General features: G+C 38.3%; 2 protein-coding genes across 2 annotated transcripts; both read left to right on the top strand.

Moving 5' to 3' along the window:
• Nucleotides 1–1,182: 1,182 nt before the first annotated feature.
• LOC105040632 (uncharacterized acetyltransferase At3g50280) lies at nt 1,183–2,744 on the top strand. Its single transcript, XM_010917250.3, has one exon. It carries the CDS (start codon nt 1,263–1,265, stop codon nt 2,646–2,648), a length of 1,386 nt encoding a protein of 461 aa, XP_010915552.1. The 5' UTR covers nt 1,183–1,262; the 3' UTR covers nt 2,649–2,744.
• A 7,192-nt stretch (nt 2,745–9,936) lies between these two features.
• On the top strand, nt 9,937–11,579 carry LOC105040633 (uncharacterized acetyltransferase At3g50280-like). Its single transcript, XM_010917251.4, has one exon. The coding sequence runs from the start codon at nt 10,014–10,016 to the stop codon at nt 11,421–11,423; it is 1,410 nt and encodes a 469-aa protein (XP_010915553.1). The 5' UTR covers nt 9,937–10,013; the 3' UTR covers nt 11,424–11,579.
• Nucleotides 11,580–19,591: the final 8,012 nt, after the last annotated feature.

Genomic DNA, 19,591 nt, shown 5'->3' with positions numbered 1-19,591 from the left:
CTCAAGCCTATCTCCACGGGGCGTGTAAACTTCACTATGAGAAAATAAAACATAATCAATACAAGAGAAACTCACCACTCAACTTTTGTACAAAAGACTCTTAATAAGAAGCTCCAAAATCCTCACAAAAGCTCTCTGAAATCTCTCTTGAAGCCTTTCTGCACCTCCAAGATATCACCAGCTATACAACGCAACAAACGACTAGTCAATTGGAGCTATATAGGCTCCAAAATCTCAAAAACACTGTTACACTAGGAATATTGAGTCCCAATCAACCCTAGAACCATTCGTGGCCGTCCGATCGTGATCGGCTCGCATCAGAGCTGTCCGATCGTGCACTACAGCGTCGAATCAAGTCTGATCATGTCCGGATTGAGTTCCAACCATCCGATCGCGATTGCATGCGATCTAAACCGTCAGATCGCGCACAAACACCCCCAAACAGCGCGATCAATCCACGTGGCCTCTATGGACCACCCAACACCCTGCGGTCCACGGTGGACCGCTTAGGGTGCTGGGCTGGGCGCCTATGCATGCGCTGGGCCGGCCCGCGCGTGTGCGTCCACCAGGCTCTGCTGCACCGCAGCCGGCCTCCGTCGCTTGGTGCACCGTGCCATCTGCTCCAAGCTTTTTTTGTGCGTATCTTCACCGTCTGAACTCTGTTTGGACTATTTTTAGGCTCGTTGGACTCCGTTCGTCATTCTGAATCTTGCTGTGGGCTCAGTATAAATCAAATCTCGAAACATCTAATCTCAACACTTTGTTAAGCCGAGTGAGTTGGAAAAGTGCAGCGAGTAGACTTAGTCTACTTTATCTACTGTAGGCAAAACAAATAGAAAAATACCGCATCAATATTTTAAATTAAGAAAATTTATAATTATCTTGATACATTGCTATTTAATCATTTCAACATACCGTTATTGAGGTAGTTGTAAAATTTTTCGGTTCAAAATATCCGCGAGGCACCTTTTTATTGGCTTTATCTGTACTATACGAGGACTAGGTCTACTAAGTTTTTTTTTTTTAATTAGTTTGGTATGCAATATAAATTATTTAGATAAAAATCACAGAAAAACCACGTCTAGTCCACCAACCATTCCGAAACCCACAAACGTGATCCGAGATCCAAGCATGTGAACCGGCGTCAGCGTTTGGCTGAGGATATTATTTATATGAAGGACTGGAGGACAAGAGAAACACAGGACCAGAAACTGCGTTGAGAAAATAGCAGCGGCGGCCGGCACTTCAGGTTAGCTAACATAATGCCTTCGCCTGCACCTCCAATCCACCACCTCTCCAGATGCACAGTGAAACCCCCACCACTCCCTCCCAAGCGCTGCCACCTGACGCCATGGGATCTCGCCATGTTCTCCGTCCATTACATCCAAAAGGGCCTCCTCTTCGCCAACCTCCCGCCTTCCCTCTCCACCGACCAAATCATCGACCGCCTCAAATCCTCCCTCTCCACCGCCCTCCTCCATTTCTATCCTCTCGCCGGCCGTTTCGTAACCGAAGAGGCGCATGATGAGAACCAGAAGGTGACGGGCCTCTTCTTGTCCATCGATTGCAACGGAGAAGGCGCCGAATTCATCCACGCCATTGCTGACAAAATTACAGTCTCCGACGTGCTTTCACCCTCCGACGACGTCCCCTCCTTTATCCGATCCTTCTTCCCCCTTGACGGTGCCATCAACCATGACGGCCACACTCAACCTCTGCTCTCCATCCAGCTCACAGAGCTCGCGGACGGCATCTTCATCGGATGCTCCTTCAACCATGCCGTTGGAGACGGGACTTCCTACTGGAACTTTTTCAACGCATGGGCCCAGATTGCTCGAACGAAAGGAGTCGCCCCCCTCTCTCGCCCTCCTGTCCACGACCGCTGGTTCATCGACGGCTCTGACACCGCTCCCATCAAACTACCCTTCACCCACCCAGATGACTTCATCGAGAGTTTCTCTCCACCTCCCCTCCGGGAGAAGATCTTCCACTTCTCAGTCCAGTCCATTGCCCGGCTGAAAGCCAAGGCCAACCAAGAGTGCGGCACCAACTCCATCTCCTCTCACCAAGCTCTTTCCGCCCTCGTGTGGAGGTCAATCACCAGAACCCGCAACCTGTCGGCCGACCAGAAGACAAGCTGCAGGCTGGCCGCCCAGAACCGGGGGCGGTTGAGCCCACCCCTCTCGCCGGACTATTTCGGCAACTCGATCTACCCCATCATTGGCACTACGACTGTGGGCGAACTATTGAACCACGACCTCGGGTGGGCCGCGTGGCTTCTGAACCGGACCGTCGCGGACCACAACGACAGCACGATCCGGGGTAGGTTGATGGCGTGGATGGCCCGGCCAGTGGTGTACCCACAGAGTTTGTTCGATCCGTTCAGCGTGATGATGGGGAGCTCGCCGCGATTCGACCTGTACGGGTGCGACTTCGGGTGGGGGAAGCCTGTGGCGGGGCGGAGCGGGAGCGCAAACAAGTTCGACGGGAAGGTGACGTCGTACCTAGGCTGGGAGGGAGTGGGGAGCGTGGATCTGGAGGTTTGCTTGGTTCCCGAGTCGATGAGCGCGCTGGAATCGGACGAGGAGTTTATGAGCGTCGTTTGCCCTCCGTTGGAACCGGAGGTGCTAGTGCGAGCCAACAACTAGTACTCTTAAAGTTGTACTTGCTTAATTAAGCATTCTCAGTGATTCACATCGCTTATGTTGCCGAGCTCTATAATGAAATCTGAATATCTTATTCTAGTGTCCTTGTTTAGTTTAGACATATATTATTTTTTTATTTTGTTGGAATTAGGAAAGTAAGAATCATCCGACCAATCTTTACCAAAAAATAGAAAATAAAAAAGGTATTTGAGGGTTCCCTTCAGCTGGTAACGGTGACGCAAGGTAACTACTAATAAAAGATTTTTTTTTTTAAATGACAAAGAAAGCATAGTGCCATCCAATTTTACTGCAGAACTAATAAAGTAAGATTTGCCACTTACATTTAGCTATTTTTTTATTTTTTTATAAAAAAATGAGAGTTGAAGGAAGCGATTACTTTCTCTGAACGAGATCATAAGATTCCAAACTTCATCAAAAAATATTCGATTCGGGATCGAATTTGGATGAATGGACGACCTCCTCTCTATCATATGGATGAACCCAACAGATGAATATATTATCTCAATACCACTTAGGATCAATGGATCAGATATCACTTTCAGACGTCGTGTCTGAAGCATTAAGATACACTCTATTCATAGTCATTCATATTCGGATATTTAATCATAGTTTGATATCTATCGAAATTTGAATCTGGATCATTTCGTTGAAAGAAAAGATTCATTTCACTGGAATGCCACTTTAGTGGCTGTCATTTCTCCGTTTCAAGATAGAAAGACGGCGAGGAGCATGCGGTGGGGTGGGTGGGCGAACGGGGTAAGAAAAGATGTGGAGTGGGTAGGTGAAGGGGCTAGGAAAAGGTCTGATCACGATAAATAAATTAAAATTTAAATACTTTGGAAAAGCATCATCAAATACAAGGACTTGGAACTTCTTCAGAAAAAAATAGATGGGACAGTAAGAGCATTGCCCAGTTGGCTAGATCCTGAGGATTTTAGGGCCTTAACGCTTGACCTCGGAGGCCATTTCTTTATATATTCCAGCTCATGTTACTGAAGCGGTGGCTTCGTATCAAGAAGATCGGAACGGATTGGACGTATTTAAATGGCAAAATGAATTAGTTTATGATATGGAGAATATATCGACTGATAATATCCAAAGAAAAACCATCTCAGCGTGTCCGACCTTATCATCCGGATACGGATGACCCGAAAACCTGATCGTGCCACCCTGAGAATGTCAACCGTGGCTACGCCCAGAGCCATTATTATATGATTAAAATGGTGGTAATCACAGGAGCATGTAGATAGCCATTATGGCTCATTTAACTATAACCATTGATGTATGGTTGTTGCATGTCTTGCTCGTCGCAAGATAAAGAGTTTAGGTGCACTGTTTGTCTTTTGTTGGAGCTAGAGGTGCTAATGCGAGGCAATAATTAGTAGTTTTCAATTTGTACTTATTTAATAAGGCCTATCTAGTGTCTTATGTTTATACGGACAAATAAAGCATCACTCTTTTTGCTGAATACTCTAATAGAATCTTATGGATATTTTGCTCTACTGTTACAGTTTGATTTAAAGATACATTTGTTGCTACAAGGCTTCAGAAGAAAAATGACAAGATCGGAAATCGAGCTGGAGAGCTGTTAAGAGTTGAGTTGGTGAAGATCACGAATAATCCAACAAAAAAAGTCCTAAAATCGATGGATATTTTTCGATTTAGAATCTTTCGATATTTAAGTCAGCCAAAATCTGAAAAACGGACAGTGAAAAATGAAAAAATTGAAAGCAGAAAGAATGATTTTGAATAAAAAAGTGAAGATTCGGAGTTTTCTTCAGTAAAAAAAAGAGTTCAGTAAAATCTGAGCTCTGTGTATTATGACCTTCTCTTCGAAAAGTACCACATCCCTCTTTATATAGAGAAGGCTTTGCTCAGACCATTAGAAGAGTTTGTTTGGCCATTAAGAATTTGTTAGGTCATTAATTTGTTATAATAGAATGGCCAACTATATGAAGATCATGGATTGTTCATTCACATAGAGATTAGCTGTAATATAGCTGGAAGATAGATATAGCAAAGCTGTAAAGTAACTGATTTGTAGTATGTGATTCTTAGATAGCATCGGTACAAAACCAACATCCTAATAGTAGATCGATAGATGACTGAACGGATCACAATGATCCATCGAAGGCCAATCCAGATGAGTTCAGATTGGTATGCAGTCAAGCTAAAAACTAAACCAGATTGATAAATTGCCGATTTGATTCTGAAGTCGGCTTTAACCAATATATTTTCAGATCATCTTTCTTAATGTTGTCACGTGGCTAGAGATCGGTTAGTTGCATCAAAAATATTATTTTTTGATTTTATTAAATAAATTCATATTACATAGGAATGAATAATCCAGTAAACACAAAAAAACAAAAGCATAGCCAAGACTTCCCTCGTTTGATAGGGATCGGAGGGTTCCTTTAGCTTGTAAGAATGACACAAGGTAACCACTAATAAAGGAACTTTTTCTTTTTTTTAATGGTAAGGAAAGCGGAGTGCCACCCAATCGTATTGCAGAACTAATAAAGGTGAATTTTCCAACTACGTTTGGTCATTCCTTCATTTCTAGCAAGGAAGACGGGCACATGGCAGGTGGTGCGGTGGGTGGGTGAAGGGGGTAAGAAAAGGGGCGTAAGAAAAGACCGAGTCAAGATAAATAAACTAAAAGCTAAACACTTCGAAATGCGTCATCCATTGCGTAGGAGTTGGAACTTCTTCGGAAAAAGGAGATGGCACAGTAAGAGCATTGGCCCGTTGACTAGATCCTGAGAATTTTAGGGCGTCAACGCTTGATATCGGAGGGCATTTCTCTATTCTAGCCAATGAAATTGAAGTGGCGCAGCTTCATATCAAGAAGATCAGAATGGATTGAAAGTATTTAAATGACAAAATAGATGAGTTTATGGTATAGAGGATAGTTGGACTCACCTTGATAATGGCCGAAGAAAAACCACCTTGGTATGTCAGACATCATCATCTTGAACATAGATGATCTGCAAGCATGATCATGTAGGCCCACGAATGTTATGCAAATGGCTTGAGTCAAACTGGATCATAAGTGATCCAGACCAAATTTGATTCTTTAATGAGTTTCTAATATTAGATCCAGATTCGACCGAAATATAAGATTGGTTGGCCAAATTAGGTTCATGGCAAAAATTTTTGATCCAACAAATTATTCGAGTTAGATCAAGATCCATATATAACCTCGGCTCCAACCTTAAAAATTTAGATTTGGATCGGATCCACATCAAATATATATAGCCAACTATATTTTAATTGCCACATAGTTAGTTACTATTAATTATACAATATAGATAATAAAAAATATTGCTCGAGAAATAAATTAGGATATATATTTTAAACCTATATTTAAAGGCATTGCTTATTCAAGTTTTAAATCATAATTTAAAGGCTTAAATAGGTTTGTATCTCAATGGCATACTGGATTCGGATTGGGTCGAATCATAAAATAGAAGATCTAAAATGGACATATAAATCAAACTGATCGGATCTAATCAAATCAGAACTGCATTCAATAAATCTAGACCCAGTCCAAAAAATGAAACAGCTCTAATTTTAAAATCTAACCTGGCCTCACAAGTCTTTTAAAATATATCGAATCAGGTCTAAGAGGGTTGGATCAGGCCATGCATCAATCTAACCCGTTCGCAGCCTTACCGATAGCTATTATCGCATGATTAAAATAGTCATAATCGTAAGAGCTAGCATGTAAATGGTCATTATGATTTATTTAATTCATGAATTAGCCGTTGCTATGTAGTCACTATGTGTCCTGCTCATCGTAATAACAGCTACCAATCTCTCTCTATAAATAGAAGAAGGCAGGAGATCCTTAGATAAATCTCTGGATACTCATTCTACAGCTTTCATTCTCTTTTATTCCTCTTTTTTTCTTCCACTATTCTTTGAATTTCGATTAATTAAAGCATTGAAAGATTCTCCACCAGAAAAACTCCAATAAGACGACTTTGCTTCAGGTGCCACGACCAACTAAGGAGCAATGGCAACTTTCTCCTTCTTAGCTTTATCTTTGTCCTATCGACCCCAACTTGATCTCGAAGTTCCATGGTGACAGTTTAGACATATGAATTATAATATCTTTTTTCTATCACAACTGTCATAATTTTTTGTTTTGATAATAAAGAAATGATATTTTTGTTGAAAGTATGTCACATGAGATCCATAACACTATATGTTTGAGGTTGTACAATTAAATTATCATATAATGTTTGGTTACCGAATTTTGGTCCCAATAGCCTCAGACCAGGTAAATCAGTGCATTTCTACAATCCAAAGAATGTTCTCGTCGCTCTTCCATTTCTCATCCCTGCACATTTCCATGTTCTTGTTATTTACCTTCTATTGTGGGGGTTATCCCACCTCAGCTCAGAAGAAAGCTGATCTGAATTGCATGCTGAGTTTATATAAAGCTGATCTGAATAATAGGCTGAGCTCATAAAAAAGCTGACCTAAATTGGAGGCTGAGTTCATATAAAACCGATCTGAATAAGAAGTTGAGCTTATAAGGAAGCCGATCTGAATCGAAGACTGAGCTCATAAATAAGTCGACCTGACTTAGGAGGCTGAGTTCATATAAAGTCAATCTAAACAAAAGATCGAGCTCATAGGGAAGTCGATCTGAATCGGAGGCTGAGCTCATAAGGAAGTTGATCTGACTTGGAGGCTGAGCTCATAAAAAGCCGACCTGAATTGTAAGCTGAATGCCGACCTGAATTGGAGGCTAAATGCTGATCTGACTCATTTCAGCTCATATAAACATCAACCTAAGCTACCTAAATTGACTTTTGGTAAAGTATTATGATCAACTCATATATATGCCAATTTGACTCATTTAAGCTCATATGAATGCCGACCTGAAGTAAAGTATTATATATATCCAAGATATTCAGGATTTCATATGATACCTGAATTCATCCTGATATTTTATCGAGGTGAACTATTATATTGACGGCCACAGTCATCCTGTTAAAACCCGTCATGATCTCTATAACTAAACTATAATTGGCCACGATCTCACATACAGCTATGCTATAATGCATCCCCAACTGATACATACAGCTAAGTATAACATTATTTTTAGCTAATAATACAGTTATGCTCTAACTCACTTACAGCTGACCTCTAACGGTCTAACAAACTCCTCCAACAGCCTAACAAATTCTCTAACGACTTCATCAGTCTCTCTATAAATAGAGGATTAGGAGATCTTTCAGATAAGTTCTGACTCTCAAGTCTCAAACTCAAAGTAGAGCTCAAACTAGAGGGAGACTTTATCGTTGGGACTTTAAGTCCCATCAAATCACAAACTCTTTAGTTTCACATCAAATCCTCCTGCTCTCTATTCTAATTTTTTTATCTCCTGTTCTTGAGGCTCAAACTGACTTAAGCATCGAAGTGTCAAAATTTGGAAGATTCCATTGATTTTTGACTTGTCTTGCAGATTTCTTTGAAGGAGATTTGATTTAGATCGCTACGGTCTCTCTAGCATGATTTCATCTAATCTCTTTGTCTGAGATTTTAAACCTCGCAGCAACACTTTCTTTCCTCCTTAATGCTACCCATTTTATTTACTTAATGAAATCCATCTGAGTACCCTTACATGATTTCATTTTGAAAATATCTTAGAAGTAAAATCCACTTACATCCCCATTATAAAACTATAATAGAAATAAAAATATGTATCAAGTTTTGCCTGCAAATAAAGTGGCTTCGTGGGGAAGCAATGAACTGGAGGCACAATAATTTGGTGCTGAGAAGCGGGCAATTTTCAAAATATCTTATGAAGTCTGCTCACATCCCCATCATAACACTATAATTAGGACTGAAAGTGGGTCGGGCCGGGCTATACCCTTGTCCAAGCCCAGTTTGAAACTTTTTTTTGAGGCTTCAGGCTAGGCTTAAGCCCAAAAATTTTTAAAAAATTTAAGCTCAAGTCTGACCCGAATCTGGCCCGAACTTGATTGAGCCAGCCCAATCAGGTTTTCCACTCTTAAAAATTAAAAAAAAAAACTAAGTCCTAACCTGTTCTGACCACAACGATGATTTGATCTTTGACAACGATGACGACCTTCTGGAGCTCGAGGTTGGCCTGGTCAGTGCCAGCGACATCGGCGAAGGTGATGCTGAGACCTCTTAGAACTTATATTTGGAGAAACCGAAGTTCATAAGGCTGTCAAAACCCCCGGGGCCACCTCCAGGGCCCTCCTAGGCACTGTGAAAGAAGAAGAAGGGGCTGGCGAAGGTGAGGAAATAAAAGAAAAGGTTATCGATGAAGACAAAGAGGCCGTTATCATCGTCTCCCTCGGAGACAGAGATATCGATGAGGTTAGGGTTGTTGGGGATGATGATGGTAGCGCAGCAGCCATCGACAGTGGTGAGTTGGAGGGCATCACGGTCTTTACTTAGGCAGACAAACTCCATCTTGCCTTCTTGATGAGAGCCCTCGAGGAGGTTTGGGGATGGTGGGGGCTTGGGTCAACAAGGATTGAAGAAGAAGAAATTATTACATGCACTAGATCGAAGTGAACTAGGATAAATCTCAGAGCATATGCACAGTGAATAGCGCACAATCAGAAATTAGTGAAATACAAGGGGTAGTGTAGCATGTTATCCACTGTGGGATTTGACATAATCCAATTGCACATGGTGCATGCAATATGGAGGCCTGGGAGGGGCCTTGATCGGACTTTTGCAAGCTAGATTTCGAATTTGGATCCGAGTTGGGCCCAGAGCGGGCCAAAGGTATACCCAAATCCGATCCAAAAGACAAACGAGCTCTATAATCAGGTCTAAATTCAGTCTGAATTATTTCAGATCTAGTTCGAAGTCCCATCTAAAATCGGACTAGTCTGATAGACCTCGAACTCCCTAATTATAATAGTAAAATAAAAAAAATAGACCTAATTATCCTTGCATATAAAGTGGCTTCTAGCCATCAAATTATCATAATTTGGCCATGTCACAAATCAATAAAGTACGGCCATTACCATCATGTTTTGCAGCACAGAACCATCTTATAGTTCCCCATCAAAGTTCTTCGAGCCATATGTAACATGCCAATAAGTACATCTTTAATAAAAGAATTCTTCTTCTCAAATTGAGGTTAACGAAGATATAAAACATAGTTGACCAATTGGCATGCCACCCCAAGACAACCAAACCAAGCACTATTCCTGACCACACCAAGTATGGCTGCCAATTACGATGCCCGGGACGATTCCGCAAACTTGGATCATTCCCAAATGCAGAGGAACGGAAACAGAGAACAAGAAACGGCATCAAGAAAACAGCGGTGGCGGCTGACACTGTATGCCAGCCAATGCAATGTCTTCGCCTGCACCCGCAGTCCACTACCTCTCCAGATGCACGGTGAAACCACCACCACTCCCTCCCAAGCGCTGCCACCTGACGCCATGGGATCTCGCCATGTTCTCCCTCCATTACATCCAAAAGGGCCTCCTCTTCGCCAACCTCCCGCCTTCCCTCTCCACCGACCAAATCATCGACCGCCTCAAATCCTCCCTCTCGACCACTCTCCTCCATTTCTATCCCCTCACCGGCCGTTTCGTAACCGAAGAGGCGCATGATGAGAACCAGAAGGTGATCGGCATCTTCTGGTGGATCGATTGCAACGGAGAAGGCGCAGAATTCATCCACGCTATTGCTGACAAAGTTACGGTCTCCGACGTGCTATCCCCCTCCGACGACGTCCCCTCCTTCATCCAGTCCTTCTTCCCCCTTGACGGTGCCATCAACCATGACGGCCACACTCAACCTCTGCTCGCCGTCCAGCTTACAGAGCTGGCAGATGGCATCTTCATCGGATGCTCCTTCAACCATGCCGTTGGAGATGGCACTTCCTACTGGAACTTCTTCAACGCGTGGGCCCAGATCGCTCGAACCAAAGGGGTCGCCCCCCTCTCTCGCCCTCCTGTCCACGACCGCTGGTTCATCGACGGCTACGACACCGCTCCCATCAAACTACCCTTCACCCACCCACATGACTTCATCGAGAGATTCTCTCCACCCCCCTTCCGGGAGAAGATCTTCCACTTCTCAGCCCGGTCCATTGCCCAGCTGAAAGCCAGGGCCAACCAAGAGTGCGGCACCAATTCCGTCTCCTCTTTCCAAGCTCTTACCGCCGTCGTGTGGAGGTCCATCACCAGAACCCGCAACCTGCCGGCCGACCAGAAGACAAGCTGCAGGCTGGCCGCCGAGAATCGGTCCCGGTTGAACCCGCCTCTGTCGCCCGCCTATTTCGGCAACTCGGTCTACCCCATCGCCGCCACCACGACTGTGGGCGAACTGTTGAACCACGGCCTCGGGTGGGCCGCGTGGCTGCTGAACCGGACCGTCGCGGACCACAACGACAGCACGATCCGGGGTAGGTTGATGGCGTGGATGGCCCGGCCAATGGTGTACCGACAGAGTGGGTTCGACCGGTTTAGCGTGCTGATGGGGAGCTCACCGCGGTTCGACATGTACGGGTGCGATTTCGGTTGGGGGAAGGCAGTGGCAGCGAGGAGCGGGAGCGCAAGCAAGTTCGACGGGAAGGTGACGTCGTACCCAGGTTGGGAGGGAGGAGGGAGTATGGATCTGGAGATTTGTCTGGTTCCTAAGTCGATGAGCATGTTGGAGACGGACGACGAGTTTAGAAGCGCCGTTTGTCCACCTCTGGAGATGGAGGTGCTCCTGCATGGCACCAGCTGGTATTCTTAACACTTGTATTTGTTTGATAAAGCATATCTGGTCGCCCGTGTCTACAGGGAGACTGGCAGAGCGTGGTTTTTATTGACCAGCACTTAAATAGAATTTTATGGTTATCTATTTCAATATTTCTGTTTAGTTTAGGGGTATGTTACTTTTTTGGTTTTATTAGATGTATTCATTCTAGATAAATATGAACAATCTGATCGATCAAGAAAAAAAAAAAAAAAAAAAAAGCATATTCGGAAGATCTATTCAGCTGAAATGGTGACATAACATAGCAACTAATCGATTTTTTTTTAATGAGCAGGAAAGCGAAGTGCCACCTAATTTTATTTTTTGTACTATTTTTTAATATATATAATGTCAGGATAATTTCACATTTCTTCTTTTCTATTCACCTAACCCCCTTGTACTATCCAAAAAACTAAAAAATGGCTTCAGAGGGGAGCGATAGATTGGATGTGGAGCCGTTTGGAGTCAAGAAAATGACAAATTCTCAAAATATCTTATGTAGTCCACTGATATCTCCATCACCAATTTACCACATATCGTTCATAATTTGGTCTGGTCACAAACCAATAAGGTAGGGCTGTTACCATCATGTGTTGTAGCACAAATTAACCATTTTATGGTTCACTATTAAAGTTCTTCAAGCCATATGTAACGTGCATGCGGATACATGTTTAATAAAAGGATTCTTTTTCTCAAATTGATGTTATGAAGATATAAAACATAGTTGACAATGGGCATGACCCCAAGATAACTAAACCAGGCTCTAATCGACTACACCAAGTATTGCTATCAATTATGGAGCCTCGGACAATTCCACAAACTTAGATGGCACGTAGGGATTGACGAAAGGAAATGTAATAGAATAAATGGCTGGATTGATACAATGTTCGCATGCTTCCAGTCTCCTTTATCGTTAAAAAAATAAAAAAATAAAAAAATGCAAGATTCGCATGGGCTAATAATCATTCCCAACATGCCAGCAAAGGAGACTGAGAAGAGATTCTTCTATTTATTGTGCACATTCTGGAGGAGCCCTTTTTCAAAATAATACAAAAAAAAAAATTTATTTATCAAAATATATCAAAATCAAACTTATTTACCAAACTAATGCAAAAGAAAAAAACGCCATTTTGAATGGCATTTTTTCCCCTTCCACGTCACCCCACATTTCCACGGTGGCATCGTCCCAAAAAAAAAAAAAAAAAAAAAAAAAAGAAACGCCATTTAGAATGGCGTCTTTAAAAACGCCATTTTGAATGGCATTTTTAAAAACGCCATTCAAAATGGCGTTTTCCAATTTTCCCACCAAAAAAAGGAAAAAATCGTGAAAAAATGAAAAAATTAGTTTTTTAAAATTTGAAATTAATTAATAAATTAAAATTATAATTTTGATTGAAATTAAAAATATAAAGATTTGAATTTGTAATTCATTAAAAAAATTAATTTAGAATTTTTATTAAAAATATTTTTTAAAAGATGTCCAAAAAAATCTTAAGAAATAAAAAGAAAATTATCATAGAAAATTAAAAAAGAAGAAAGAAATATGATAGAAATAAAAATATGAAATTTAATTGAAAAACATCATTCGAAATACTTGTCCTAAAAATATTTTAAAAAAAAATTTAAATAATAAAAAAAATTATAATTTAAAATTTAAAAGAAATAAAATTTTAGAGATTAATTGAAATAAAAATAAGCATTCAAATTACTTTGTCAAATTAAAATTAATTTATTTTAAAAATATTCAAAACAAAATGAAAAATAGGCTAAAAAATTTTTATAAAGACATAAAGAATTGAAAAAAAATAGAAATTATAATTGTAATTGAAGAACAAAGTTTATAATTTTTAATTTTAAGAAATAAGAATTATAATTTTAATAGAAATTAAAATTTACTTTTTAAATAACTAAATTAATTGAAATATAAATTTTTTAGAAATATTTTAAATAAAAAAAAAATACGTAATAGAATATCAAAAAGACAAAAATGGAAGAAAACTAAAATTAAAATTTAAAATTATAAAAATTATAAATTAGATTAGAAAAAATATATCATAAAAGAATAAAATTAAATTAAATTAAATATAATTTTATTTTTAGGGTATTTTATAAATGTGACTTAAAAAAATTAAATTTGAATTAAATTTTGATAAAAAAAGAAATACATTAATAAGTTAAAAAATGATGAAAAGTTAAAAAGTTAAAAAGTTAAAATTTGTAAAAAGTCAGAAAAAATAAGAATTATAAATTTAAAATTTTAAAAAAATAAAATTTTAAAGATTAAGTGAAATAGAAATATTTTTTAAAATTAATTTCTCAAATTAAAATTAATTTAAATAAAAAAATTTCTAAATAAAATATAAAAATCGCCTAAAAAAAATTCATAAAAAGATAAAGAATTGAAAAAAAATAGAAATTCTAATTGTAATTGAAGAACAAAGTTTATAATTTTTAATTTTAAGAAATAAGAATTAAAATTATAATTGAAATTAAAAATAATATTTTAAATAACTAAATTAATTTAAACATTAATATTTAAAAAATATTTTAAATAAAGAAAAAAAATACGTAATAGAATGTCAAAAAAATAAAAGTGGAAGAAAAATAAAAATAAAAATAAAAATTATAAAAATTATAAAAAAAAATATTTCATAAAAGAATAAAATGTAATAATTAAATTAATTACAATTTGTTTTTTCGGGTATTTTATAAATGTGACTTAAAAAATTTTAATTTGAATTAAATTTTGATCAAAAAATAAATACATTAAAAAGTTAAAAAATGAAGAAAAAAAATTATAATTTTATCAGACATGATTCTGAAGTCTCAAAAGCAAGAACAAAAGATGTGTAATCTATTAGAGGCAATTTCAATATTTTTGGAAGCGTATTTTCTAAGAAAAATAGATTTATATTTTTTAGTCGACCCCATGAATCGACTCATGGCTAAAAAAGTTTAACGGCACGCAAAATTTTTGACTGCCACACTCTGTGAGTCGACCCCTTGACTTTCTTTCTGGTAATTTTTATTTTTAAAATTTTTTAAAAAGAGAGAGAGAGAGGAAGAGAGAGAGAGGAGGCAGCTCACCGCGGTGCTGTAGGAGAGACGTCGGAAAAGGGAGAAGAGGGAGAAGAGGGAGAAAGGAGAAGAGGGAGAAGGAGAGAAGAAGGGAGGAAAGGAGAAAACGTCGTTCCCTTCGGCATTTTTTTATTCTTTTTCTTTTCTTAAAATTTTTTTAAATTTTTTTCATAATTTGTTTAATTATTTTTTTTTTAATTTATTAAATTTTTTAATGAGGATAGTAATTTGAATGATAATTTTTAATTTAAATTAAAGTTAATTTTTTATTTTAAATTATAATTTCTATTTTATTACCATTTTTTCTCTTTTATTTACTATTTTTATGATATATTTATGTTGCTCCTAGATTGATTTTGATGATTACAAAGCAGATTGAAGGGATACAAATATTTTTTATTTGAAAAAGTCTTTATGCTCTTCAGGGGCAAAAATGTAATTTTATCAAAATCCTGATTTGATAGTATCATTTGGTAGAACAAATGATTTGTGATCTATTGGTGAAAATTTTATTATTTTTGGACTTATATTTTTGAAGTTATGAATGTTTTAAGTGCATGAGTCGACTCATGAGTCAACTCATGGCACAATGAGCTGCTTGGCACGCTGAAATTCCTATTGGCACGCTGATTTTCTGGCTTGGCATGACCTGTGAGTCGACTCATGAGTCGACCCACAAGGCATGAGTCGACTCATGAGTCGACCTCTGCTGGTTTGGGCCAAAAAATCCAGAAACCCACATTTCTGGCTGTTGCAACAGAGGTCGACTCATGAGTCGACCCCTGAAGCATGAGTCGACTCATGAGTCGACCCCTGCGACGGGAATTGTCCGCAACGGCTAGTTTTTAGCCTGTTTTAGTTGCTTTTAATACTCACTTTAAGTGCTCTAACGGCTCTTTTTCTGCCTAGAATGTTTTCCTTTGTTTCTTAAAGCTATAAAAGGTTTGAAAAGGTGAAAAACAAGGGAGAAATAAGTGGACTAGCTTGGGATAGCTAGTGTCGGAGTTTCCGACATTTGTATTCGGGTTGCATACAAGTATAGTGGTTTGGAATTTCCAAGTAGGAGCTTGGGGAGTGGATGTAGGTGCAAGGTTGGCACCGAACCACTATAAATCCTTGTGTTTGTGGTGTGCTTTATTGTTTCTCTTTAATTCTTCATTATATCCTTGCATTCTTGCTTTAGGTAATTAATCTTGAACTAAAGTCCTTCTCCTCATTCATCAAGCTTTTGACAAATACTTTTCATAAGTAATTAGTTAAGCTTAAAATTTTTAAAACACAATTCACCCCCCCTCTTGGGTTGCATAGCTGGGCAATAATTTATTTAATTTATAATTTTTATAATTTAAAAATATAATTTTAGTTTTTTTCTATTTTTATGATATATTACGTATTCTTTTTTTTTACTTAAATTTGTAAAGGAAGAAGGAGAAGATCGAGAAGGGAGAAGGGAGAAGGAGAAGGGAGAAGGAGGGAAAAAAGGGGTTTGGGGAGGGGAGAGAATGGCGTTTTCTCTTTTTATTTATTTTTTTTTTAAATTTCTTTACTTATCTATTTGTAATATTTAATAAATAAATTTAATTAAATAATAAAAATAATAATTTAAATGATAATTTTTAATTTAAATTAAAATTAATTTTTTTTAAAATTTATAATTATAATTCTTATTTTATTATTATTTTATTATTTTTTTATGATATTTTTTTAAATTTATTTTAAAAATTTTATCATTTAAAATTATAATTTCAGTTTTCTTCCATTTTTATCTTTTTAGCATTCTATTACGTATTCCTTTCCTTTACTTAAAAAAATATTTATTTTTTCTAAAATTCAATTTAAAAAGCAACATTTGATATATTATTATTTACGTTATAATTTTTATAGTCCTTTCAGCATAATATTTTCTCTCCTAATGTTCTGAGACACATTCGAGTATGTGTATCCATATACACCGATCATAATATCCAATCATTTAAAATTAAATAATATAAAATGAAATCAATATTTAATATTATTCAATAGAATAAAAATGTCAAACGTACAAAAAAAAAATAGTACAACAAAAATGTAAAAATACTAAATATAAATACAACAAAGACTAAGTCCCACAAGGACATCGCGGCGCCCGTGGTCGCTTGGACCTTCTCAGGAAGGTCCTCGTCGGCTGCTCATGCTGTGATGGCTCTTCTCCTATATCAGTGGAGGAGATCTGCTGATCATGCTGCTCAGGAATAACTGATGCTGTCGGATCATCTATGGACTGAGAGACCCGTTCAACTCTCTCATCTGGATACACGGATGGACCTGAAAAAAAGTATCATACTCATGTGGCCAACTGGTACCCGGTGATGGCATCTGGGGGATGTAGGAAGAAGAAGATGCTGCCATCTGTGGATGAAAAGACGGTGGCATCTGTGCAGCATCAAATGATGACATATGCGGAATATGTGGTGATGGCATATGTGAAGCATATGGTGACGGCGTATAACTCATATCTGGCGCCCGAACTGCTCCATACCAAGGCGCACAGGTATGTGGATCAACACCAATCGCCACCAATGCTCCGGAACCTGTTCTCTCCATCTCCCGCAGTATCTGAATCCGCTCGTCCTCATCAGTCGTAGATAAAGCACGACGAGTGTCCAACACAAGATCCGACACAGAATCAGTCTATAAAATAAAAATAGAACTGTTAGTATAAAACAATCGGTATAGTGTACAATATAAAACAAAAATATAACACAAATAACATGAAGTAATTTTCATAATCTTACCAAAAGACGTACAGTAGAACTCTCGCCCTCGTATCCAGAAACTGCATACTGAGACTGTCCAATGACTCACACCGTAATGCTAAAAAACCAAGCCATGTAGTCATCAGTATATGAACGGCCTCTCAAAATAGGATCACCATGAACAATGTGATCTCGACGTGCATCCCAAATATCGATGTACTGTGCATGTCTAATACGCCAGTCGATACGAGCTCTCCCTCGTCGATCACTATGATGAAGTCCCTGGCTGGTATCAAACTGCTCTGGAATGCCCTGAGTCTGACCAAACTGCCGCAGGATACGATCGGGAAGATGCCACTCTACCACATCAAAACAAATAAGTGGCACCCTAGCAGTCCATATGTCGTGTCCAACTGTACACATCTGCGGCAGTATAGCCAATATCCCATCTGTATATGGCTCCCACAAAAACTGATATAACATAGTTAAAATAAAAAAAATTAATATAAAATTATAATAGATTATGAATACTGTAAATTGATATTTGTAAAAAATTCAAAATTTACCCGTCTAGATGTATCAACTAATGTATCCAACTGGCACCTATAAACCCGTGCCACTCTTGTCGATACGTGATGAACGTTGAATGCAACGTTCCATCTGTTTCACAATGTACTAATATTAAATAAATTTAAAATAATAAAATTTAAATAAAAAAAAAATATTTCGATACCTGTATCCTAATGGTCCGTCTAGTCTGAATGGAACATCAGGATCCTGCTGCTCTGATGGCATCTCGAGCAACTGTCGTCGTAATGGACTGATAGTCGGCATACGCTCCCATACCCAAATCTGCAAAATTTAAAAATTAAATAAATGATATATCGAATGTAAAATATAATTAAATATTAAAAATTAAAAATTTTAATTCACGTACCTGTAATAATACAAGATAACCGCCAATCTCGCTCTGATCAGCATAGGAATCCCGACACATAGCTCGGTATAGACAAGCTAGTACTGCACTGCCCCAACTGAGTCGACGAGCGAAATCTAAATCCTCTAATAATGGCAAAAATATCAACTTCATCTTATTCGATGAAGTATCAGGTAACAGGACACCACCTAACAATCGCAGCACCTGACCCCTAACATACTGCTGCACCATCTCCTCTGGTGCATCATCCGCAATATGAAAATGACGATAACGATCATCCAAACACTCAATCCTGAGTCGTGAATGATCAAAAAAATATGCGTCGGGCTCAAACCCTAACAACCGCAAGCACAAAACCTGCCACTCCGGAATGGTAAGTGTGGGATCAACTCTGGTAACTGGATCTCCATCAACTGGTAGTCCAGTAAGGATGCTGACATCCTGTAAACTGATGGTCGCCTCACCAAATGGAAGATGAAATGTGTGTGTCTCTGGACGCCATCTCTCAAACATAGCAGTAATAAGACCAACGTCCATCTGTATACGACCGATCCGATATACTCCATAAAATCCCAGATATCGTAAATAATCTAACACTCTATCTGGGATGTCCTCTGTCCTCCAGAAATCTGCATCGGATCGTCGTAGACGAAGATGTCTGGACTCCAGCAAGAAAATATACTAATTAGATAACGTACATGATTTTTAAAATAAAAATTTAAAAAGTAAATAAGATTGTAATGCTTACGCCGTCATCTAAAATAGTCTGTGATCGATGGTGCTTCTGCAATGTAAGAATGCTGTTGTCTCGGAGATCGGGATATCGTGGATCGTAAGCCATAATACGCTGTCTCAAGCAATATTATCACAGATGTATTAAAAAAAATAGATAATATATTTTATTTTTTTTTTAAATACAATATTATCACACAATATAACTTAAACACAAAATTCAGTTCATCCCAACATATTAAACACGAAAATTCAAATACAATCCCACAGTAATTCATAAAACAATGACAGCAACGCAATTGTCGAAGCTTTCAATTTCTTTCACTGCTTGAAGTTGAAGTATGTTGAAATATCCTAGGACAGCGACGACGATCATGACCCTGTTCCCTACAAATACCACAGTGGTTCTTATTTCTTATTTGCCTATCATCCATCTCATTTCGTAGTCTCGTTGACTTTGGTCTACCTTTCTTCTTCGGTCTCAAACGATGATGATCAGGCATACATTTGAACATACGTGTATGCATCCAATAATCTTCATGTGGTAGTGGATTGAAATTACCACTCCAAGCATTCATGTATGCTGTAATTGTATATGCATCATCCACAAAAGCACTAAAATGTACAGCAATTTTTTGACACACAGCTAAAACATGCGAACATGGATATTTGTACGTGCTCCA

Source organism: Elaeis guineensis, chromosome 3, assembly GCF_000442705.2.
Source record: "Elaeis guineensis isolate ETL-2024a chromosome 3, EG11, whole genome shotgun sequence".
Taxonomy (NCBI): domain Eukaryota; kingdom Viridiplantae; phylum Streptophyta; class Magnoliopsida; order Arecales; family Arecaceae; genus Elaeis; species Elaeis guineensis.
This window is presented reverse-complemented; position numbering and strand designations above follow the sequence as displayed.

Bases quoted from the DNA above. Each gene is read 5' to 3' on its own strand.
- LOC105040633 (XM_010917251.4), top strand. From the start codon at position 10,014: ATGCCAGCCAATGCAATGTCTTCGCCTGCACCCGCAGTCCACTACCTC.
- LOC105040632 (XM_010917250.3), top strand. From the start codon at position 1,263: ATGCCTTCGCCTGCACCTCCAATCCACCACCTCTCCAGATGCACAGTG.